This window comes from Notolepis coatsorum (assembly GCF_963971535.1).
Source record: "Notolepis coatsorum genome assembly, chromosome: 17".
In the NCBI taxonomy this organism is placed as follows: domain Eukaryota; kingdom Metazoa; phylum Chordata; class Actinopteri; order Aulopiformes; family Paralepididae; genus Notolepis; species Notolepis coatsorum.
This window is the reverse complement of record NC_140181.1, coordinates 105,491,686-105,517,670: the sequence shown is the minus strand read 5'-3', so window position 1 is coordinate 105,517,670 and position 25,985 is coordinate 105,491,686. Positions and strand designations below refer to the sequence as shown.

Genomic DNA, 25,985 nt, shown 5'->3' with positions numbered 1-25,985 from the left:
CGTGAGTTCTATTATATGGGCTAGCGCTGAGGCTAGCTAGCGTGAGTTCTATTATATGGGCTAGCGCTGAGGCTAGCTAGCGTGAGTTCTATTATATGTGCTAGTGCTGAGGCTAGCTAGCGGGAGTTCTATTATATGGGCTAGCGCTGAGGCTAGCTCAGGGCTGTACGTTAACTTTTTTTGCACATAGCACTGGTGCTACAGAGGTTGATAGTTTTGTAGCACAGGCCAAAATCTTGTAGCACAAGGATAAAACGTGTTATATTTGTAACAGTCACAAATGTGCCTATTGTATTTGTGTTATTTAGTTGCAGTGCCATGTTTGGCTGTCATTTAGTATATCGCCATGTGTTATTATTACTATGATACTCTCATATGCTATTTTCAATTAATATCATAAACAACATAAGGAATATTAGCATAATTTTGAGTGGACTGAAGGAATGAGTCAGCGTTAATAGTTTTAAATGCAAATAATTTATTGAAACATAGAAGTGGGGTCGGTTGGGACACACACACACACACACACAATGGGGGACCCTGATGTAAACAAGACAAACGTCTTTCTCAGGTCTGCATCCCCTTAACAATTGTGTGTATTGAGCCGTACTGTACTGTACCCATTCTGCAATCTGTTAAATAAAGTTTTCATTCACACACACTGTTTCAACTCACCACCCCCGCATCATATTGTAGTCTAGTCTGTCTTCAAACTTCCACTCCTCTCGAAACTTGTTTATATTTGAATATCAACATTATCTGTCCATCCTCAGTTTACTATAATATACTCCTGTCCTGACTAGTGACTTCATCGTCTTTCCAAACGCACGCACACACACACACACACAGGGAAGGGGAGAGAGTGCCCCCCCCATTTCCCTTTCCCCAGCCCACACTGTCTGCTGGCTCTGCCTCTGATCAGGATTAGCTTGTTAGCTTGCTAACGTTGTAGTGATTGTAATGGTACATAAACGTTAATTTCGGGCGATGTGCGCATAAAGGAATGGCGACGGTGCAAAGCATGTAGATGCATTTGACCCGTTGCGAGAAAAAAAAAACACCACGGACTTATTTCGGGACGTGTAGGCGCACGCACCAACCGACCAACGCGCTGCTCTGCTTGCAGAAGGCGCACGGATAGGGCGGATATGACTCGTCGAGTTGTCACAAGAGTTTTTTCAAAATAAGATTATCATATGCACCTGAACGTTGCTAGCTTTCGGAGCCTAGCTGGAGCTGCGCGTGGGCAGAAATGAGACCCGCTACAGGATTTTCAAAATAAGAGTATCTATATGAACCGAATCCCTATCACACCAGTGCTACTGAAGTAAATCCATCCATCGCACAGACCGCTGTTGCTGTAGCACGTGCGATATATATGTCGCACTGTACAGGCCTGTAGCTAGCGTGAGTTCTATTATATGGGCTAGCGCTGAGGCTAGCTAGCGTGAGGCTAGCTAGCGTGAGTTCTATTATATGGGCTAGCGCTGAGGCTAGCTAGCGTGAGTTCTATTATATGGGCTAGTGCTGAGGCTAGCTAGCGTGAGTTCTATTATATGGGCTAGTGCTGAGGCTAGCTAGCGTGAGTTCTATTATATGTGCTAGTGCTGAGGCTAGCTAGCGGGAGTTCTATTATATGGGCTAGCGCTGAGGCTAGCTAGCATGAGTTCTATTATATGGGCTAGCGCTGAGGCTAGCTAGCGAGAGTTCTATTATATGGGCTAGCGCTGAGGCTAGCTAGCGGGAGTTCTATTATATGGGCTAGCGCTGAGGCTAGCTAGCGGGAGTTCTATTATATGGGCTAGCGCTGAGGCTAGCTAGCTAGCGGGAGTTCTATTATATGGGCTAGCGCTGAGGCTAGCTAGCGAGAGTTCTATTATATGGGCTAGCGATGAGGCTAGCTAGCGGGAGTTCTATTATATGGGCTAGCGCTGATGCTAGCTATCTAGTGTGAGTTCTATTAAATGGCCTAGCACTATCAAATAGAGCCGCCACATCAGCGAATCTCCTAGCAAATGAACACTATCTGTAGATTTCTTATGTAGCAGTCAAGTGTCAGATTAATTTAGTAGCAGTAACCAAAGTAGCAGTTTTGTAGAAAAAGATAAGTACATTGTTTTCTGGATCGTTCCATCGCTCTGAGGAACAGTCGTTCCTTTTGGAGACTCAAAACGTTTGTCCAGAGCATTGGTAAACGTTTATCTTTTGTGTGTTGGAAATATATATAACCGACTAAATGGGTATCGTGAGTGAATTCACATTTTTGCACTGATAAGTCGGTATAGCCTCATGACCGGTATGTTTTTAACCCTTTCACTACCACACTACAGAAGGTTAACCGTCTGTAGTGTGGTAGTGAAAGGGTTAACCTTCTGTAGTGTCGTAGTGAAAGGGTTAACCATCTATAGTGTGGTAGTGAAAGGGTTAACCGTCTGTAGTGTGGTAGTGAAAGGGTTAACCCTTTGGTAGTGTGGTAGTGAAAGGGTTAAAAGGCGGAACACGAGTGTAATGCGCTGAGAGGCCAGAGACGAGGCGTGTAGCAGGACTGTGGAACAATAACATCATGATTTCCAGTGTTTTACCTACTCTACCACACTGCACCGAAATTAGGCTTCACCAATGGTTAGCAGGGCAGTGGTTTTGTGAAGAGAGACAAGCTACACAAACATTTCTGTGCAAAGCCTCTGTGGTCTGTTCTCCTTGGAACATTTTAAAATGCTTCAAGATTCAAGAGGTTTATTTGTCACATACATACCAGGGCATACAGCGAAATGCCGGTGGCCATATCCACTTCGATTGTAATAATAATAAATAATAAAATAGACATAAAAAACAGGTAATAAAATATACATAAAAAGGGCATGATAAAATAGATTATTTCGGTTCTTTCCTTAAAGTTACCTTTATTTTGCATCTTTTTATTTTATTTGGCATTTTAACTTGCATCTTTGGGGGGGGGGGGTAAATGGAGATAACGGCATGCTGGCAGATGATGTGGAGAATCGCAGCCATGAGCTGAAATAAGAGGTGGAATAAACATCTTTACAGACTTCTCTCTCTCTCTCCGGTGAAGTCTGTTTGTACTCTTTGCTAATATGGCAGTGTGTAAAAAATGTGTTCCCTGCAGATTAATTTATCTTCCTGTGGGATCTCATGAGAGAGTCGCTGTATATCTTGTTTACAACGTACTCTCGTGGCCCTCAGCGTCTGATTTATCCCGACACAGGAGACCGGACTCTTATCGGATGTTGCATAAGAGAGAGAGAGCCGGTCTATGCTGTGTGTGCGTGTGCGTGCGCGTGCGTGTGTGTGCGTGTGTGCGTGTGTGTGTGTGTGTGTGTGTGTGTGTGTGTGTGTGTGTGTGTGTGTGTGTGTGTGTGTGTTACTAAAAGGGGCGATGGAAGAGTTTTGAGCGTGGGGTGAAAGGTGAAATGTATATAACTGTACGTACTGTATCTATTTTGACAATGGGCTGCGCTCCTGGTCTTGTGAATGGAGTGCAGCTCCTCTTGGTGTCACAGAGTGCAGGCCAATCGATTTGTCCCACAGTGAGCTGACCTGCTTTTCCCTCTTCCTGCTTTACCCCCATCTCTCTCGCTCTTTCTCTCTTGCTCTTTCTTTCTTGCTCTTTCTTTCTCTCTTGCTCTTTCTTTCTTGCTCTTTCCGTCTTGTTCTTTCTTTCTCGCTCTCTTTCTCGCCCTTTCTTGTTCTTTCTCTCTTGTTCTTTCTCTCTCTCATTCTCTCTCTCTTTCTTTCTTGCTCTTTCTCTCTTGTTCTTTCTCTCTTGTTCTTTCTCTCTCTCGTTCTTTCTTTCTCGCTCTTTCTTGTTCTCTTTCGTTATCTCATTCTTTCTTTCTCTCGTTCTTTCTCTCTCTCATTCTTTCTCTCTCTCTCTTGTCCTCACTGCCCCCCCTCTCCTTTTCTCTCTCTTGTCCTCACTGCCCCCTTTCTCACTCACTCACTCACTCACTCACTCACTCACTCACTCACTCACTCACTCACTCACTCACTCACTCACTCACACACTCACACACTCACACACTCACACACTCACACATCCATCCATCCATCATCCATCTCTGTCTCCTCCATCTGTCCTGGTCTCTGGTCTGGCTGGTTGAGGTGGGCGTGCCGGCCGGCAGCACAATGGAACTGCAGCAGTCAGCACGCTCCCATCTCCAGTAACCCCTCGTTCACTTTGATGACTCATTTGAAGCCAACAGACGGGCATTATGGGAGATGTAGTTAGTCTTCATGAGTTGGCCTCCTACCTCTGGTCAATGACCTCTGGTGCTTGCGGTGGTTTAGCTCCTGTTTGAACCCTTTCACTACCATGCTACAGAAGGTTAACCCTTTCACTACCATGCTACAGAAGGTTAACCCTTTCACTACCATGCTACAGATGGTTAACCCTTTCACTACCACACTACAGAAGGTTAACCCTTTCACTGTCACTACAGATGGTTAACTCTTTCACTACCACACTACAGAAGGTTAACCTTTCACTACCACACTACAGACGGTTAACCCTTTCACTACCACACTACAGAAGGTTAGCCTTTCACTACCACACTACAGAAGGTTAACCTTTCACTACCACACTACAGAAGGTTAACCTTTCACTACCACACTACATAAGGTTAACCCTTTCACTACCACACTACAGAAGGTTAACCTTTCACTACCACACTACAGACGGTTAACCCTTTCACTACCACACTACAGAAGGTTAGCCTTTCGCTACCACACTACAGAAGGTTAACCCTTTCACTACCACACTACAGAAGGTTAGCCTTTCACTACCACCCTACAGAAGGTTAACCCTTTCACTACCACACTACAGATGGTTAACACTTTCACTGCCACACTACAGAAGGTTAACCTTTCACTACCACACTACAGAAGGTTAACCTTTCACTACCACACTACAGAAGGTTAACCTTTCACTACCACACTACAGAAGATTAACCCTTTCACTACCACACTACAGAAGGTTAGCCTTTCACTACCACACTACAGAAGGTTAACCTTTCACTACCACACTACAGAAGGTTAACACTTTCACTACCACACTACAGAAGGTTAGCCTTTCACTACCACACTACAGAAGATTAACCCTTTCACTACCACACTACAGAAGGTTAGCCTTTCACTACCACACTACAGAAGGTTAGCCTTTCACTACCACACTACAGAAGGTTAAACTTTTCACTACCACACTACAGAATCAAATCAAATCAAATCAAATTTATTTATAGGGCCCGACAACACACGTTAATGTCCCCATGGGCCGTACAGGTCTTCTTTAAACAAGTCAAGAAGACAACATAACAATAAGTCAAGAACAGAACAAGAACACCATAGGGTCCAAACATTTTTTAGATGAATGCAAATAAATGAAAGAATGCAAGCACTCCCAGACATACCCCACGCGAAGGTAAGGAAAAACTCACTAAAACCTAACAATAGGGAAAAAAAAGCTCCACAGGCAATGTGGAGGAGAGAAACCTTAGAAGGGCCGTTCAAGGGGGGATCTCCCTTCTTAGATGTCGGTGATAGTAGTGTTGCAGACGGACAGTTGGTAAGCATGCACTCATGTGTGTGGTGAAACACAGATGAGTGCATGCAATAGCAACTGTACATTTTGAAAAATTAAAGATAGAGCTAATAGCGATAGCAATTGAACATTTTGAAAGATTAAAGATAGAGTTGATAGCGGATCTATTTGAAGCACAGGGGCAGCGCAAGAGGGTCACGTCCTCCCCGTCTTAGTCACAGAAGATTAACCCTTTCACTACCACACTACAGAAGGTTAGCCTTTCACTACCACACTACAGAAGGTTAACCTTTCACTACCACACTACAGAAGGTTAGCCTTTCACTACCACACTACAGAAGGTTAACCCTTTCACTACCACACTACAGAAGGTTAGCCTTTCACTACCACACTACAGAAGGTTACCCTTTCACTACCACACTACAGAAGGGTTATGGAGGAGGCTTTTTTGGTGAAACTTTGGTCAAATAAAATTGGCTTCATTCTTCTTATGTATACTACTATACAATCATTTTGATGCATTGGGTCCTATTTTTTATTTAAAATGTTTCCTGTGTTCAGTGAATAGATCCGTTTATCTCGGGCTCGTCTGGCTCCTCTTATGTGGCTTCATATCCTCTGTTGTTTTTCAAGCAAGCAACATAATTTTGTACTGATATACTGGCTGTCATTGCAAGTACAAAAAAATATAAACGAAGGAACTTACTAATTATGCCATGTAACCATTTTGAATGTGGCTTCCTAGTGTGTCCCCTGCCAAGTTGTGAAACAAACTTGGTTTGTTTTTTATTATGTTGTATTATGGTTCGCTGGATGAGTAGAACAGACACACAGTAGAACAGACACACAGTAGAACAGACACACAGTAGAACAGACACACAGTAGAACAGACACACTAACAGACACACTAACAGACACACAGAACAGACACACTAACAGACACACCAACAGACACACTAACAGACACACCAACAGACACACCAACAGACACACAGTAGAACAGACACACTAACAGACACACCAACAGACACACCAACACACACACCAACAGACACACCAACAGACACACCAACAGACACACCAACAGACACACCAACACACACACCAACAGACACACCAACAGACACACCAACACACACACCAACAGACACACCAACAGACACACCAACAGACACACCAACACACACACCAACAGACACACCAACAGACACACCAACAGACACACCAACAGACACACCAACAGACACACCAACAGACACACCAACAGACACACCAACAGACACACCAACAGACACACCAACAGACAGGAACACTGCCAGCAGCACGGCTCCACACAGGGCAGCACAGGGCAGCAGTAACCCTCAGCTGAGCTGCCTCTATTGTGAACCCAGTGAACTGAGCTGCTGACGGAGGGAATAGACCTCCAGCCTCCAACCCTCTGATTCCCCCAAAATAGATTTTCTATTATTTTCCCTTCCTCTCTCTTTGTCTCTCTCTCTCTCGCTCTCTCTCTCTTGCGTGCTCTCTCTCTCTCTCTCTCTCTCTCTCTCTCTCTCTCTCTCTCTCTCTCTCTCTCTCTCTCTCTCTCTCTCTCTCTCTCTCTCTCTCTCTCTCTCCTCCCATGTGTTCGAAGTCTAAAGATATCCTCTCACACCGGCCCTCTCCTCCTCTCCTCTCCTCTCCTCTCCTCTCCTCCTCTCCTCTCCTCTCCCCTCCTCTCCTCTCTCCCCTCCTCTCCTCTCCTCTCCTCCTCTCCTCTCCTCTCCTCTCCTCTCCTCTCCTCTCCTCTCCTCTCCTCTCTCCTCTCCTCTCCTCTCCTCTCTCTCGCCCGCAGGTGGAGTCTGGCTTCTTCCAGGAGAGCGATGCCAAGATCGTGGGGAAGTCGATCAGGGACCGCGTGGCGCTGATCAAGTGGAGGAGAGGACGGAGCGTGTCGTCGGTGACGACGGCCCCTCCCCCGGGGGAGCAGGGTGAGGGGGGGGCCGCCCCCCAGGCCCCCGGCGCCGCCCCCTCCACCGCGGGGGCCACGCGGGCAGCAGGGGGGCAGCCCCCTCTGCTGGAGCCGGAGGAGCCGGAGGTGGACCAGCCGGCCAGCGCCACCTCCGTCACATGTGAGGCTCGTCCTCCACACAGCTGTCCAGGGGTTTAGTCATTAGATTAGGTTATTTAACCCTTTCACTGCCACACGGCAGCCGGTTAACCCTTTGACTGTGACAATACAGAAGGTTAGCCCTTTACTATCACACAACCGACGGCGATGCTCCATCATTAGCATCATTAGCTCCGCATTTGCGGAGCTAATGATGCTAATGATGGAGCATCGCCGTCGGTTGTGTGATAGTAAAGGGCTAACCTTCTGTCGTGTGGCAGTGAAAGGGTTAATGACCACACAGCCAGGCTGGTGGGATTTGTTTTCAGTGCGTAATATAACATTGTTCCAACATAGAACATCACTTACAATACAGTATTCTACCCATTATTCCGTAGATTTAATCGAGTAATCGTATAAGAAATAAGTAATTTTTTTGGGCTACTTGGATAACTTGAATATCTTAACGTAATAACTAGCCACCATATTGATTTACGTTCTTAACCAGCCATTACATGTAGCCATAATTAACGTTAAAGGAACACGCCAACTTTTTGGGGAAGTCGCTTATTTGCCCTCTACCCTGGAGTTAGAGAAGCAGATACACACCCTTTTCTTCTCTGCGCGTGCATTAGGCTTAGGGAACAGCCGCACCGTTAGCCTAGCTTAGCGTCATTCACTGGAAGTAGGTGTGCCAGTGTAGCCTAGATCCCAACAGTCACGAAATACACTCCAAATACAACTCCAAAACGTTCCTGTAAACATGTTGTGACCTGTGTATTTACCACGTGGAGAAATAAAAATAATAATTCAACATTTTAGTTTTCTAAGCAGAAATTTGGCCGAACCACTGCTGCCTGGGCGCAGTGATTTCATCGCCTCAAAAGCCCCATTTTTCAAGAAGATCAGCAGGATATTTCTCTATTATGTGTATAATAAAGTGTAACTCTGTATGTGTGTCTCCGTCTCTCTCTCTCTCTCTCTCTCTCTCTCTCTCTCTCTCTCTCTCTCTCTCTCTCTCTCTCTCTCTCTCTCTCTCTCTCTCTCTCTCTCTCTCTGTCTCTGTCTCTGTCTCTGTCTCTGTCTCTCTCTCTCTCCTCTCTCTCTCTCTCTCTCTCTCTCTCTCTCTCTCTCTCTCTGTCTCTCTCTGTCTCTCTCTCTCCCTCTCCCTCTCTCCCTCTCTCCCTCCCTCCCCCCTGCAGCAGACAGCACCTTTGACAGTGGCCTGGGCTCCACTGTGTACTCAGACTCCCACAGCAGCCAGCAGAGTGTCCTCTACCAGTCCCTGCTGGAGTCCGTCACCATGGCGACGCAGCAGGTCTGTACCGGGGGCCACACACACACACACACACACACACACACACACACACACACACACACACACACACACACACACACACACACACACACACACACACACACACACACACACACACACACACACACACACACACACACACACACACACACACACACACACACACACACACACACACACACACACTAAGGCCTGTTTTTGGGATTCGAACTTCGTCAGGGTTTTACGAACGAACGTTCGAACCAGGGGCGTCCATTTAGTATGGCAAGGTATGGCACTCGCACTCGCCATACCTTGGCAAATAAAAATGTAAAAAAAAAAAAAAAAAAAAAAAATCACAATTTTCTATGTTGATTTAGAATTCGAATGTCAACATTATGAACGAAGTTTCGAACTATTCGGTACAGCCCTAGCATGTTTTGATATTGTCAATTATCTCACTTTTACTAGGTGACTTTTACTGTGACTAACTGAAATATGCCCAAAAAAAAGGAAAATGGACATAGGGACGTTTTTTAATCAAAGGGCAGCAGAGACAAGTGATACAGGGACACAGGTAAGGTCTGGCTTAGTGATTATAACAGTGCAGTTCAGCATTCAGTAACCCATACTTTTTGTGAATGTGTTTTTGATACTACATTCTGTTGAACACACACCTCAAAACCCTACCTAAGGAAAATTGGCTCAATTGCAAGAAAAGTAATAGACAGTTATGATATTACATTCTGCATAATTCGTATGCAAAACATTGTGGTTCCCTGCTTTAGTCTGTTGACACATTTCTATACTAAAAATGCTTGTGTAGTCCTGTGTCATACCTAAATGTCATATAACTGAATTGTATAGAAACAACTCACCAAAAGTGACTATTGCACAACTCATTTGACAAAAAAATCCACCCCCCCCCCTTCTCCTCGCCATACCTTGCCTTTTACTGAAAGGACGCCACTGGTTCGAACCTTCGTTTTTAATAAAAACGAAGGTTTAATTTATAAAAAAAAAAAAAAAAAAAAAAAAAATGTGTCCTCAAACTAAATCCTCAATTTGAATAAAGTGATTAATCTGATTAAATGAGTCTTTTTTATTAAATCAACTTTATTTAATGAATATAACGTTTTTTTAATACTATAATATTAGTGTAGCCTAATCTTTATCTGCAACTGTGAAGAAAAACCACATTGGTTCAAACAGAATGAATAGACACATAAAAGAAACATAAAAAAATAAAAAAAATGTTTTTATTAAAAAAAAAAATTCGAATTTTGATTTAGAATTCGAATGTTAACATAACGAACAAACGAACGTTCGAACATTCGGGCTCAGCCTTAACACACACACACACACACACACATGCACACACACAGAGAAAGAAAAATGCATTCACAGGATAATTCCCATAACCGCTCGTACACATATTGGGGCTGTTTCCCCGAAGCCTGTTTATGGGCTGAGAACTTCGTCAGGTTGTTTCGAACGGACAATGACTGTAAACGGTATGAGGGGTGAGGGGTGAGGGCACCTTACACGTCTGTTCAACACGCGGTATGAGGGCACATTACACGCCTGTTCAACACGCATCGAGTCTCCTCCCCAACTCATCCCATGTTTTATTTTCTTCCATGTTTTTGTTGCATCTTTTCTTTTAGTAACATGTGTTTTGCTTTTGGGTAACTGTTGTTGGACCAGCGCCCGCACAGTGGGGGGCAGCCTCGCTCCTGCCAGGGCCAGGAGCTCAGGGCGGCGATGGGGGCTACGGCGCGCAGAGGAAGCGCCTCCGTGATCGACACCCTCCGGGCCACCCAAATCGCCCACGTCCACGCGCTCGTCCAGTCGCACAACGCCCGCTCGGTGAGTCCCACCCCCGCGGAGGAGTCGGAGGACCAGTCGGAGGAGCCCATCAGCCCTTCTTCCGAGGTCCACTCCGAGGCCGAGGACGGGTTCCCCTCCCAGAGTGCCTTGCCCCCGCCTCTGCGCCTCTCCCCCCCGGGCCTCTTGGAGTCCCGGCGCCACAGCGTGGACGTTTGCACGGCGACCGAACTCGCCAACGGGTACGCGGCGATGCCCGCGGCGCCGGGCGGCCGGAGGCACTCGGACCTCAGCACCCTCCTGAGTCTCACGTCCCAGCACCAGCACCAGCACCACGCCCCGCCCAGGAGCCACATCTGCCCCGCCTGCCTCTCTCTGTTGCTTCACAGGTCGCGAGACGGAGGCCCTCGTCACCCCCCTTCCGTCGCCATGGCGACACGCCCCCCCGCCTGCGTGTGTGGTGCCCTCAGACACCCCCAGTCCTCGGGCGGGACGGGGACGGGGACAGTCGGAGGGGCGAGGGCTCCACCGCCGAGCGACTGCTCGGACTTCTCCCTGTTTCAGCAGTCTCTGTTCAACATCATCGGCCGCAAGGCGCCTCCCCCCTCCTCCAACCCCCCGTCCCACCAGGGCCTCGGCCCCCCGCCCTGCCTGCCGGCTGCCGACGGGCCCCCCTGTTGCCACGGAGATGGCACTCTCCCGAGGACCACGCCCCGCAACGGCAGTCTGGGCGGGGACATGATGACCCCCCTGTCGGACAACAAGCCCCTCCTCCTGTTGGACCGCAGGGCGAGTTACTGTGTCGGAGAGCAGCAGACCACCGGGGCGAGGGGAGCGCTGTGGGGAGCGGTAGGTCACACCGGGGCGCAGGGAGCGGTAGGTCACACCGGGGCGCAGGGAGCGGTAGGTCACACCGGGGAGCGCTATGGGGAGCGGTAGGTCACACCGGGGAGCGCTATGGGGAGCGGTAGGTCACACCGGGGAGCGCTGTGGGGAGCGGTAGGTCACACCGGGGAGCGCTGTGGGGAGCGGTAGGTCACACCGGGGAGCGCTGTGGGGAGCGGTAGGTCACACCGGGGAGCGCTATGGGGAGCGGTAGGTCACACCGGGGAGCGCTATGGGGAGCGGTAGGTCACACCGGGGAGCGCTATGGGGAGCGGTAGGTCACACCGGGGAGCGCTATGGGGAGCGGTAGGTCACACCGGGGAGCGCTATGGGGAGCGGTAGGTCACACCGGGGCGTGGGGAGCTCTATGGGAGCGTTATGGGGAGCGTTATGGGTAACGGTATAGGGAGCGGTATAGGGAGCGTTATGGGGAGCGGTATAGGGAGTGTTATGGGGAGCGGTATAAGGAGTGTTATGGGGAGCGGTATAAGGAGCGTTATGGGGAGCGGTATAGGGAGTGTTATGGGGAGCGGTATAGGGAGTGTTATGGGGAGCGGTATAAGGAGCGTTATGGGGAGCGTTATGGGGAGTGTTATGGGGAGCGGTATAGGGAGCGTTATGGGGAGCGGTATAGGGAGCGTTATGGGGAGCGGTATAAGGAGTGTTATGGGGAGCGGTATAAGGAGCGTTATGGGGAGCGTTATGGGGAGCGGTATAGGGAGCGTTATGGGGAGCGGTATAAGGAGTGTTATGGGGAGCGGTATAAGGAGCGTTATGGGGAGCGTTATGGGGAGCGGTATAGGGAGTGTTATGGGGAGCGGTATAAGGAGCGTTATGGGGAGCGTTATGGGGAGTGTTATGGGGAGCGGTATAGGGAGCGTTATGGGGAGCGTTATGGGGAGTGTTATGGGGAGCGGTATAGGGAGCGTTATGGGGAGTGTTATGGGGAGCGTTATAGGGAGCGTTATAGGGAGCGGTATAGGGAGCGTTATGGGGAGCGGTAGGGGGTGCGGTATGGGGAGCAGAGCGGTAGGGGGGGCGGTATGGGGAGCGGTAGGGGGGGGGCGGTAGGTCACACCGCCTTAATCCTCCGTCTGGGCCCAACGCCTTTACCGCTGAAATGTCCCGGCCTGTGGGAAGGACTTCTGCATGGAGCTGTGGCCCGAGCTCCCGTCTGATCTCTGCAACCTCGCCTGCATATACGCCTCCTCTGATCCCCGTCTGGGGTTACAGGCTGCACTCCGAGAGGACCACGGTCCCTGCTGCTGACTAGACTAACCCGTTCCCAGGCCCCTGGTCTTAACATTTTCTCTTTCTGCTTCACTGACCCAATGCACAGCTGTCTTCCCCCCCCCGGCTCAGCTTGTATATAACCCGCCCCCGACGCTCCTCTGATGGACAGGTGGCTTCTGGCGGAGGAAGAAGTGTCTTTTTAACCTCCCTCACCCCGTCCCCTTCCTCCCTCTCTCCCTCCCTCTTCCTTCCCTTCGTCCTTCCCTCCCTTCCTATTTTAGTGCACACCTGTCGCCGCCTGCACATTGTTGAGCTGCAGGCTTCATGAACCTGCTTTTACCCTTCATCCTCTCATCGTTCACATCCTGTGTTTATGTAACCGGCTACATGTGGAGCTTTGCGTGGGGGTTTCAGTGTTTGGACTAATACGACTAAAAAGAAACCACTGCAGTGTCCATCAGAGTGTTAAGTGTTTCTAACACGAATCTCTCTTTCTTTGCCCTTTTTAGTCCGGTTCTTTGGTGCTTCAGAACCACCCTTCTCTCCAGAACCTTCCCTCCGCCGCGCCGGCGCTACACTCCACCCCCCTGCAGTACCCGCAGCCTGGACACAGCTACCCCGCCGCAGCCCCCCAGCCCGGCGCCGCAGCCCCCCCCCTGGCCTCGGCCGGTCTCTCCGCAGCCCCTGTGCAACAAAGCCAAACTGCAGCCGGTCATTCGGTGTTGAGCCTGACGCCACAGCAACACGCCGTGCAGAGCTACCAGGCTGCGAGCTCTTTGTCGTCAGTCCAGCAGGCCTCGCAACAGACCCTCCCTGGGGCCGGCTACCCCGCTCCAACCCAACCACAGACCCTCCCTGGGGCAGGCTACCCCGCTCCAACCCCACAACAGACCCTCCCTGGGGCCGGCTACCCCGCTCCAACCCAACCACAGACCCTCCCTGGGGCCGGCTACCCCGCTCCAACCCAACCACAGACCCTCCCTGGGGCCGGCTACTCCGCTCCAACCCAACCACAGACCCTCCCTGGGGCAGGCTACCCCGCTCCAACCCAACCACAGACCCTCCCTGGGGCCGGCTACCCCGCTCCAACCCAACCACAGACCCTCCCTGGGGCCGGCTACCCCGCTCCAACCCAACCACAGACCCTCCCTGGGGCCGGCTACTCCGCTCCAACCCAACCACAGACCCTCCCTGGGGCAGGCTACCCCGCTCCAACCCAACCACAGACCCTCCCTGGGGCCGGCTACCCCGCTCCAACCCAACCACAGACCCTCCCTGGGGCCGGCTACCCCGCTCCAACCCAACCACAGACCCTCCCTGGGGCCGGCTACCCCGCTCCAACCCCACAACAGACCCTCCCTGGGGCAGGCTACCCCGCTCCAACCCCACAACAGACCCTCCCTGGGGCCGGCTACCCCGCTCCAACCCAACCACAGACCCTCCCTGGGGCCGGCTACCCCGCTCCAACCCAACCACAGACCCTCCCTGGGGCAGGCTACCCCGCTCCAACCCCACAACAGACCCTCCCTGGGGCAGGCTACTCCGCTCCAACCCAACCACAGACCCTCCCTGGGGCCGGCTACCCCGCTCCAACCCAACCACAGACCCTCCCTGGGGCAGGCTACCCCGCTCCAACCCCACCACAGACCCTCCCTGGGGCAGGCTACCCCGCTCCAACCCAACCACAGACCCTCCCTGGGGCCGGCTACCCCGCTCCAACCCAACCACAGACCCTCCCTGGGGCCGGCTACCCCGCTCCAACCCCACAACAGACCCTCCCTGGGGCCGGCTACTCCACACCAACCCAACCACAGACCCTCCCTGGGGCAGGCTACTCCACACCAACCCAACCACAGACCCTCCCTGGGGCAGGCTACTCCACACCAACCCCACAACAGACCCTCCCTGGGGCAGGCTACTCCACACCAACCCCACAACAGACCCTCCCTGGGGCAGGCTACTCCACACCAACCCCACAACAGACCCTCCCTGGGGCAGGCTACTCCGCTCCAACCCCACAACAGACCCTCCCTGGGGCCGGCTACTCCACACCAACCCCACAACAGACCCTCCCTGGGGCAGGCTACTCCACACCAACCCCACAACAGACCCTCCCTGGGGCAGGCTACTCCACACCAACCCCACAACAGACCCTCCCTGGGGCAGGCTACCCCGCTCCAACCCCACAACAGACCCTCCCTGGGGCCGGCTACCCCGCTCCAACCCCACAACAGACCCTCCCTGGGGCAGGCTACCCCGCTCCAACCCCACAACAGACTGTAGCTGCAGCAGCAGTGTCCATGCCTGTCCAACAACAGACTGTGCCCATCGCTAGTATAGCGGCAGCGACCACCGTTCCATCACAGCTACAGTCTACACAGAGCTATCCAGGTGCTGTAGTAGTCCCACCTATGCTAGCTCAGTCCGTCTCTCTAGCCCAGGCCTCTAGTATACCTCCTCAGGGCCAGGCCACAGCCATGCTCTCTACTCCTGGTCAGAGTTCCTCGATGCCGGAGTATTATACTCAACAGATCCCCGTTCAACCACCCTCACAGCAAATGGCTCAACCCTGTGTACAACAACAAGCACAACACAACACACAGGCTCATCTTCAACCTCAACTCCAGCACAGCCAACAAAGTGTACAAGCCATTCAACAGCAGCAGCAACAACAAATGGCCCAACAGCCTAATCTCCAGTCTCAGCAGCAGAGTCTCCAGGCCTCTCTTCAGCAGCAGCAGCAGCAGGTTGTGACGCTACTGAGGCAACACAGCCAGCAGGCCATGCAGGTTCCAGGTCCACAGCAAGGCCAGCCGTTTGCCCACCAGGCGGTGGCTCAGTCCTACTCTGCAGGGGCTGTGTCCGCTGTTCACCCGCAGGTCATCATCCCTCCGTCTCAGCCAGGTTACCCTGCGACGGGCCAACCCGACGCTGTCCCTCCTCCTCAGAGCTATGCACCCGCCCCTAATGCGCTGCTGCTGCTGCAACAACAACAACAACAACAACAGATGGGTCTAGTTCAGAGCCAGTACACCCCTGCTCAGGCCTATCCACCTGCCCCACAACATGCTGCTGCACCTCTACAGACCTACGCCGCGGCCGCTGCCCAGCACAGCACCACACCTGCACCCGCAGCTCAGCAGGTGAGCGTGGCTCTTTGTTAACCCTTTCACTGCCACACTACCAAACACTTTCACTACCACACTACCAAAGGGTTAACCCTTTCACTACCACACTACCAAACCCTTTCACTACCACACTACCAAAGGGTTAACCCTTTCACTGCCACACTACCAAACCCTTTCACTACCACACTACCAAAGGGTTAACCCTTTCACTACCACACTACCAAAGGGTTAACCCTTTTCACTACCAAACTACCAAAGGGTTAACCCTTTCACTACCACACAACAAAAGGGTTAACCCTTTCACTACCACACAACCAAGGGGTTGACCCTTTCACTGCCACACAACAAAAGGGTTAACCCTTTCACTACCACACTACCGAAGGGTTGACCCTTTCACTGCCACACAACAAAAGGGTTAACCCTTTCACTACCACACTACCGAAGGGTTGACCCTTTCACTACCACACTACCGAAGGGTTGACCCTTTCACTACCACACTACCGAAGGGTTGACCCTTTCACTACCACACTACCAAAGGGTTAACCCTTTCACTACCACACTACCAAAGGGTGAACCCTTTCACTACCACACTACCAAAGGGTCGACCCTTTCACTGCCACACGGCAAATGGTTAACCCTTTCACAACCACACTACAGAAGGGTTAACCCTTTCACTGTGACAATACAGAAGGTTAACCCTTTCACTGCCACACAGCAAATGGTTAACCCTACCACACTACAGAAGGTTAACACTTTCACTACCACACTACAGGCGGTTAACCGTCTGTAGTGTGGTAGTGAAAGGGTTAACCTTCTGTAGTGTGGTAGGGAAAGGGTTAACGGTGGGACACTTTGTATAATTGTCACAGTAAGACGGACGCTGTGGCAGCCCGCGTTTTTATTCCCATTCCTACTCAGTCTTGACCCTGCCTTGTTTTTTCCATTCTCCATCAGTTCCAACCCCATCCCTGCACCGCAGCCCTCCTGCAGCAGGTAGCCCTCCCCTCCTCACAACACAGTGCAGTAATGTCGAGAGAAAACAACGCACCTGGCAGATTAGCCTTATGTCATTTATCACAACACTGCTTTTTATACTGAGTGATAACAGGGTTCGCACAAGGTCCTTGGAAGTTCTTAAAGTGCTTGATTTTTGGAGAAAAAAAGTCAAGGTCTGGAATTCCTTGAAAACAGAATATTTTTTTAACAAGGTGCTTCAAAATCCATCGAAATTCAAATGACCCATTCGCATTGAAAGTTTTTTGTTCATCCATGATAAAATAGTTCGAAAACAAGAAATATTATTTCTTTATCTAAATTGTAACTAATTGTCGGACGTTTGTTTTTAAGCCATAAAGATTGGATCCGATTTTCTTTTCAATAAAAAACAGCATTTAAAAGTGAATTGTATCATTTGAAAGGCCCTTTTTTAAATGAAAAATAATGCTTAGGAAAGTACTTGAAAGTCCTTGAATTTCATTTTGCAATGTCTGTGGGAACCCCGTGTCGAGAGAAAACCACCAGCGTCGTCATTTATCACAACACTGCTGTTGATACTGATCTCCACCTCCCTGTGGCTCCATGTGTCGTCACCGCTGGACGTGCAGCAGCTGTGTTTGTAGGGCAGGAATGACAATATAAGCAGCTTAACAAACAGGAGTTTCCTCGGATGGCGGCCAACGGGGCAATAATGGAACCTAATAACAAAAGCAATAACAGCTGCTGTTATCCTTTGCATGCGCCGGCCCGCCCCCCGGGGGGCCATTCTGTGTCCGCTGAGCGCCGTGGTACAGAGCCGTGTGCTGCAGAGCGGCCATTCTGTGTCCGCTGAGCGCCGTGGTACAGAGCTGTGTGCTGCAGAGCGGCCATTCTGTGTCCGCTGAGCGCCGTGGTACAGAGCCGTGTGCTGCAGAGCGGCCATTCTGTGTCCGCTGAGCGCCGTGGTACAGAGCCGTGTGCTGCAGAGCGGCCATTCTGTGTCCGCTGAGTGCCGTGGTACAGAGCCGTGTGCTGCAGAGCGGCCATTCAAATCTAAATCTAAAATGTATCTGTAAGGCCCGACAACACACGTTAATGTCCCCATGGGCCGGACACGTCTTCTTTAAACAAGTCAAGAAGAAACATCACAATAAATCAAGAACAAAACAAGAACACCATAAAGTCCAAAAAGCAAAATTATTGCAAAATAAATAAATGCAACACTCCCAGACATACCCCACGCGAAGGTAAGGAAAAACTCACTAAAACCTAACAATAGGGAAAAAAGCTCCACAGGCAGTGTGGAGGAGAGAAACTTTAGAAGGGCCATTCAAGGGGGGATCTCCCTTCTTAGATGTCGGTGATAGTAGTGTTGCAATAAAACAGGCGGACAGTTGGTAAGCATGCACTCATATGTGTAGTGAAACACGGATAAGTGCATGCGATAGCAACTGGACATTTTGAAAGATAGAGCTGATAGCGATAGTTCTGAACATTTTTAATCTATTTGAGGCGAAGGGGCGGCGCAGATGGGGTCGCATCCTCCCGGTCTTCATCACGGGACGTCCAACACTCCGGTCATCACTCCGACACAGCCACTCACAGGGAGACAGGGAGTGGTTTAATGACGGCTTATTTAAAGGCCAGGGGCACCACGCCAGTAGACAAGGAGGTGTTGAAGATATTGAGTAGGGCAGGGCCTAGAGTTGGGAAGAGTTTTTTGATGAGAGTTGCTGGAAGAGGGTCAAACAAGACAGGTTGAGGGTTTAGCCGCGCCAACCAATTTAGAGAGGGCACTAAGTGAGACGTTTTCAAGGCAGCATAGCATATGGCTGGATTCAAATTCTGTGTCTGCCGAGCGCCGTGGTACAGAGCTTTGTGCTGCAGATGCGTGCTGATTAGCTCCAGGCTTTGGGGACAGGATGGGAAAATGCAAAGCATTCTGATCTGGGTCAATGGCAGGAAAAGCACATTTCCCAGATGTAGGGATTGAAACCGGACTCCCCGCCATTAGCCAACATCCTCCCTCTTTCTCTTCTCCCTCTCCCTGTTTCTGCAGAGTCTCCCTGCTGCTCAGAGCATTCCCCAGCCTGGAAACGATGGACAGATCCACAGGCAGAACCTCAGCCAATCGGCATCCACTTTGCCAACCCAGGCACTACCTCTTCAACAGCCACTGGCTCAGGCCGCTGTCCATCAGCAACTCCAGCCACTGCAGATGTCCACCTCTTTACCAGCAGCCCAGGTATCCCCACTAGTGGTCTGCAAGGGCCTTGAAATAAAGCCCGAGCCCTGCCCGAGCCCTTGAACTTGAGGCCCTGCCCGAAAATAAGCACGACTGTAAATAATATTTTAAGCCCTAGCCCGCTGAAAACCCGAAAAAAAATTATTATTATTATTATTATTAAAATATAATTTTTTTTGTATTTGTTTTAAATATTCGAAACACGGTTTTATATGAACGTAATAAATAAACAAAACTAAGAAGCATATACATAGCCTGTTTCGCAATGCCGTCTCTCCCAGTGCTCGCTTATATCTCTGACTCACACATCAGCCTCGTAAAATGTATTGAAGGCTATAGAATCTTCTTTGACACACACACACACACACGACACGCCTACTCAGTCAAACAAACAAACAGAAAACAGAAATCAGATTTCGAGCAGAGCAACGTAATGAAAATCACAACAAAACAGGTAGCGAGTCGAGACCCAGCAAATAATAACATCACTCACCAGACGTCAGCAACGCGTTGAACACCGTTAACAAAACCGGCTACATACTGTACATCCCAAGAACAAATTAAAACGTTCGCCAACTGGCTATATTCCAACACAACCAATCGAGTTGAACTTGTCCCCTAGCTGACTTCTCCCTGCGCGCTGCAGTCCAAATGTTTCTCTGGCGCAAAAGAGAAAGCGAATCTTAAAACGAAGGTTATCCTATAACCCTAGTTATATAAAAAAAAAAAAAAAAAACGAAAAAAAAACGGCGGTGCCCGGGCCCGGCCGAGCCCGAATTATTTATTAAAAAAAAAGCCCTACCCAGCCCGAACCCGCCGGGCCGGGCCGGGCCCCGTCGGGCCTGGGCAAGGTTGCAGTGCACTAATCCCCACATCTCAACACTCGCTGGCTGCATGCGTTCCCTGATCACTTACCCTGGTTCCCTGATCACCTACCCTTGTTCCCTGATCTCTTATCCTGTTTCTCTTCACTTGCACCTGCTGTTTTCCCCTGGATGCCTCAACAGAAGTCTGCATAGCATATTTGCAGTATTTGTTTTGGCACTAGATAGAGTTTTTGATACAGCTACAGTTCAGACTACAGTGTACAGTTCAGACTACAGTTCAGACTACAGTCCAGACTACAGTTCAGACTACAGTTCAGACTACAGTAGGTACAGTTCAGACTACAGTTCAGACTACAGTAGGTACAGTTCAGACTACAGTTCAGACTACAGTCCAGACTACAGTAGGTACAGTTCAGACTACAGTTCAGACTACAGTTCAGACTACAGTTCAGACTACAGTAGGTACAGTTCAGACTACAGTTCAGACTACAGTTCAGACTACAGTAGGTACAGTTCAGACTACAGTTCAGACTACAGTTCAGACTCTATCTCTCTGTCTTCAATGAATTACTCGCGAACTCTGGTCCGACCAAAAACATAGGTCTCGGTTCGCTTCATCGGACCAAACGCGGACCAAATATAGGAAGTGCTTATTATTATTACCGCGCGCGCGGCATTCACTGCAAAACAACACTATCAGTCCACACACACAGACACACAAACACGCGCGCGCGCACACACAGGCTCGCAGCCACACACACACATTTCCACTCTCTATTGTCCAATAGACGAGCGCCCTTTTCGACCGCGTGACATTGTTCAGATAGTTTGGTGCGCCTGACAAATTGCTGTGTGAATGCAGATGAACCAAATGATGAATGCAACAATATTGCAACTTCACCACAAGAACCGCACCGAGTCCACCAAAACTATATGTGAAAGCACCCTTAGAGACATACAAATATACATTAGTTTCATAAAAAAAAAATATTAACTTTTTTATTTATTTATTTTTTTGCCACAAATATCGGTATCGGTATCGGCCGCAAATTTTCATATCGGTGCATCCCTAAACTTCAGACTACAGTTCAGACTACAGTTCAGACTACAGTTCAGACTACAGTAGGTACAGTTCAGACTACAGTTCAGACTACAGTTCAGACTACAGTTCAGACTACAGTTCAGACTACAGTAGGTACAGTTCAGACTACAGTTCAGACTACAGTTCAGACTACAGCAGTACAGCAGGTACAGTTCAGACTAAACTTCAGACTACAGTTCAGACTACAGCAGTACAGTAGGTACAGTTCAGACTACAGTTCAGACTACAGTAGGTACAGTTCAGACTACAGTTCAGACTACAGTTCAGACTACAGTTCAGACTACAGTTCAGACTACAGTTCAGACTACAGTTCAGACTACAGTTCAGACTACAGTTCAGACTACAGTTCAGACTACAGTTCAGACTACAGTTCAGACTAAACTTCAGACTACAGTTCAGACTACAGTAGGTACAGTTCAGACTACAGTTCAGACTACAGTTCAGACTACAGTTCAGACTACAGTTCAGACTACAGTTCAGACTACAGTTCAGACTACAGTAGGTACAGTTCAGACTACAGTTCAGACTACAGTTCAGACTACAGTAGGTACAGTTCAGACTACAGTTCAGACTACAGTTCAGACTACAGTTCAGACTACAGTTCAGACTACAGTTCAGACTACAGTTCAGACTACAGTTCAGACTACAGTTCAGACTACAGTTCAGACTAAACTTCAGACTACAGTTCAGACTACAGTAGGTACAGTTCAGACTACAGTTCAGACTACAGTTCAGACTACAGTTCAGACTACAGTTCAGACTACAGTTCAGACTACAGTAGGTACAGTTCAGACTACAGTTCAGACTACAGTTCAGACTACAGTAGGTACAGTTCAGACTACAGTTCAGACTACAGTTCAGACTACAGTTCAGACTACAGTTCAGACTACAGTGTACAGTTCAGACTACAGTTCAGACTACAGTAGGTACAGTTCAGACTACAGTTCAGACTACAGTAGGTACAGTTCAGACTACAGTTCAGACTACAGTGTACAGTTCAGACTACAGTTCAGACTACAGTAGGTACAGTTCAGACTACAGTTCAGACTACAGTAGGTACAGTTCAGACTACAGTTCAGACTACAGTTCAGACTACAGTTCAGACTACAGCAGGTACAGTTCAGACTACAGTGTACAGTTCAGACTACAGTTCAGACTACAGTGTACAGTTCAGACTACAGTTCAGACTACAGTTCAGACTACAGTTCAGACTACAGTTCAGACTACAGTTCAGACTACAGTTCAGACTACAGTAGGTACAGTTCAGACTACAGTGTACAGTTCAGACTACAGTTCAGACTACAGTTCAGACTACAGTTCAGACTACAGCAGGTACAGTTCAGACTACAGCAGGTACAGTTCAGACTACAGTTCAGACTACAGTAGGTACAGTTCAGACTACAGTTCAGACTACAGTTCAGACTACAGTCCAGACTACAGTTCAGACTACAGTTCAGACTACAGTAGGTACAGTTCAGACTACAGTTCAGACTACAGTTCAGACTACAGTTCAGATCTCTCTGTCTTCAACCCCAGCTCTGTTTCTTCTCTTGCCCCCAGTTCCCCCCACCACAGTGTCCCACCATCCAGGTGATGACCTCCGGTGCAGACTGTGACCCCTCCTACCCCCCCTGCCCCCCCACTCCTCAGCTCTACCACCCCTCTTCAGCGCCCACCACCGCCTCTCTCGCTCCCCGCTTCCTCTCCCCCGGCCCCCCTCTCCCCCCCGGCACCCCCTCCGTCTCCCCCCTCTCCTCCCCACACATGGAGAGCGCTTTCACTCACACACCCATCTTCCTGCTCCCCTCTCCCACGCCCCCCCCGTCGTTCCTCCCCCGTCTGCAGCCGAGCATCGGGGCCGAGGCCTCTCCCTCGCAGCCTGCTGCTGCGTACATCGCGGCCCCCCTAACCACACACCCACACCCCCCCCTGCCCTCCAGCGCTCAGCTGAGACAGGTAATTATCGTGTCAGCTGTGGTATGTGGTGCATGTTTACTGAGGAGGGTGCATTATGATTTATCGCGTCGGCGGCGTCAACTTGTTTTTTTTTATTGTTTTTATTCCTGCAAGTTCAATCTGTAAATCTTTTTTGTAAAACTTAAAGGAAAACTCCAACATTTTGGGAAATTAGCTTATTTACCATCTTCCCTGGAGTTAGACAGAAGATACATACCTTTTTTGTCTCTGTGCATGCATCTAGCTTAGAGAACAGCCGCTCCGTTAGCGTAGCTTAGCTTCATCACTGGAAGTGGGGCCTTGTGGGGAGTTGTAGCCTCAAGTTCCCTACAGTCACGAAATACACTCCAAATACAACTCCAAAACGTTCCTGTAAACATGTTGTGACCTGTGTATTTACCACATGGAGAAATAAAAAATAATTGAATTCGACATTTACGTTTTATAAGCAAATATACTCTGAACTCTTTTTTGCCTAAGCACTCCTCTCTGAGCGCAGTCAGTGATTTCAACGTGAAGCCGTGTTTGTTGACATTCTCATTCATTCAAAGGATCCGAACCGATTGAAGTTTATGGATACCATGACCTAAAATCCTCTTACCTTGACGATTTAAAAGCCTCCCCAATTTAGAAAACAGTATTCCAATGGCTGGTCTTGATAGGCTGCTAGCTAACGGAGCTAACCAACAAACACAGAACCGGGCGGACACTAAAGCAAATAACGAGAGCAATGACTTCCTTTCTGGGGGGTTTCAAAATAAAAGAGCGACGTCTATATCAGCGGAATACGTTTATTTTGTACATTATCTAACGTTAACACGAACCTAAACTAACTTTAGGTTAGTTGTAACGTTAGTTTAGGTTTGTGTTAACGTTAGATAATGTACAAAATAAACGTATTCCGCTGCTATAGACGTCGCTCTTTTATTTTGAAACCCCCCAGAAAGGAAGTCATTGCTCTCGTTATTTGCTTTAGTGTCCGCCCGGTTCTGTGTTTCATCAGTGAAGTGTCCATCAGTCCCTATTGGTGTATCATCAGTGAAGTGTCCATCAGTCCCTTTCTGAACATGTAATGAACCCTTCACCAGGTCCAGCACCAGGCCCAGTCCCCCTCCATGCAGCCGGGCCCGCCTGCCCAGCTCGCTCAGCCTCTCCAGAGTGGACTGGACACGGGAGCCGCCCTGCTGGACCACAACCAGAACCCCCGGCCGGTGCCTGCGCAGGCCCAGCAGCAGCAGCATCACCAGGCCCAGAGCCAGACTCCAGCGCCGCAGCCCGCCGAAGCCCAGATGGCAGCAGCAGCGTCGGGCCTCGCCGGCTCCGGTCTGACTCAGCAGAACCAGGCCAGCGCTCCTCTGGGGACCACGGCTCCGGGACCGGCAGACACCAACCCGGAGGTACAGTGTGGACATTAGATTAGATTCAAATGTATCGTCATCATATACACAGCACAAGTGCAGTACGAACGAAAAGAGGTTTGGCATCCAACCAGAGTGCAAGTGTAGCAATACAATGTACAGAGGATTAAACTGGGTATAAAATGTATACATTAGTATATGTACATTGGTACAGGTGTGTAATCGCATGATTCAACTCCCCCACAGCTTTTCTCAAACCCCCACCCTTTGGGCTGCCTGCCTCTTCTGGCCTCACGAAAACCACCAGTACATCCACACGTCTCGGTTTAATCCACCTTCCCTCCCTCTGTCACAACCGCTGTACATCCACACGTCTCCGTGTAATCCACCTTCCCTCCCTCTGTCACAACCTCCACCAGTACATCCACACGTCTCGGTTTAATCCACCTTCCCTCCCTCTGTCACAACCTCCACCAGTACATCCACACGTCTCGGTTTAATCCACCTTCCCTCCCTCTGTCACAACCTCCACCAGTACATCCACACGTCTCGGTTTAATCCACCTTCCCTCCCTCTGTCACAACCTCCACCAGTACATCCACACGTCTCGGTTTAATCCACCTTCCCTCCCTCTGTCACAACCTCCACCAGTACATCCACACGTCTCCGTTTAATCCACCTTCCCTCCCTCTGTCACAACCTCCACCAGTACATCCACACGTCTCGGTTTAATCCACCATCCCTCCCTCTGTCACAACCTCCACCAGTACATCCACACGTCTCCGTTTAATCCACCTTCCCTCCCTCTGTCACAACAGCCTCCTTTGTTATCAGCAGCCAGATTTCTTAACATGAACTGTCTGGTACTTGTTAGACTCTTCATAATCTGTTGTTGTTGTTTTGTTTGTGTGTTCTGCTCCGTCTGCAGGACCAAGTGGCGGAGAAGCAGACAGGAGGGCACAGCTACGACAGGTACGACTGGTTCAAGTATGGATGCACCGATCCGATATTGGTTATACATTATTATTTTATTTTTTTATCAGATTTTTTTTCATAATTTTTTTTTATATAATAATAAATAAAATAAGAAATAACTTCAGTACATTTATATCTATGTGTTAATTTGTTACATTTAGTTTCACTAAGTTAGGAAAGTAATGTTTTAAGTCAAGCCTGACGTTGCCTTTCACAAAAGAATAATCCCAGTCTCTTCCACACAGTGAAAAGGGTGAGGTACAAAAATGAGGTATGCATGTAGTGCAAATTTTTTAGTAATACATAGATAATAATAACTTTATTTGTATGGCACTTTTCATACAGAGGTTGCAGTTCAAAGTGCTTCACAACAGTAAAAAATACAGGCATAAGCTAGCATAAAAATTTTAAATTTAAATACAAAGAGATGGAGAGGTAGCAAGGTTAGGCAAATCACAGTTCTTCAACAATATAAATAATAAAATAGAATAGATTAGATAGAGTAAAAAAAGTGCGGTTTGATTCAGTTTA

The 25,985-nt window shown here is 49.2% G+C and overlaps 1 protein-coding gene across 1 annotated transcript in view; it reads left to right on the top strand.

Annotated features, from left to right (window-relative positions):
- The window catches only part of LOC311244205 (serine/threonine-protein kinase WNK2), a 143,095-nt gene that overhangs the window by 73,563 nt on the left and 43,547 nt on the right, over positions 1-25,985 (top strand). Inside the window, exons 9-17 of the mRNA XM_084333612.1 lie at positions 7,392-7,668; positions 8,849-8,964; positions 10,651-11,646; positions 13,398-16,031; positions 16,971-17,009; positions 19,051-19,236; positions 23,011-23,121; positions 24,210-24,518; positions 25,408-25,451. Coding sequence (XP_084189738.1) covers positions 7,392-7,668; positions 8,849-8,964; positions 10,651-11,646; positions 13,398-16,031; positions 16,971-17,009; positions 19,051-19,236; positions 23,011-23,121; positions 24,210-24,518; positions 25,408-25,451 — 4,712 coding nt within the window. The remainder of the gene's footprint in view (positions 1-7,391; positions 7,669-8,848; positions 8,965-10,650; positions 11,647-13,397; positions 16,032-16,970; positions 17,010-19,050; positions 19,237-23,010; positions 23,122-24,209; positions 24,519-25,407; positions 25,452-25,985) is intronic.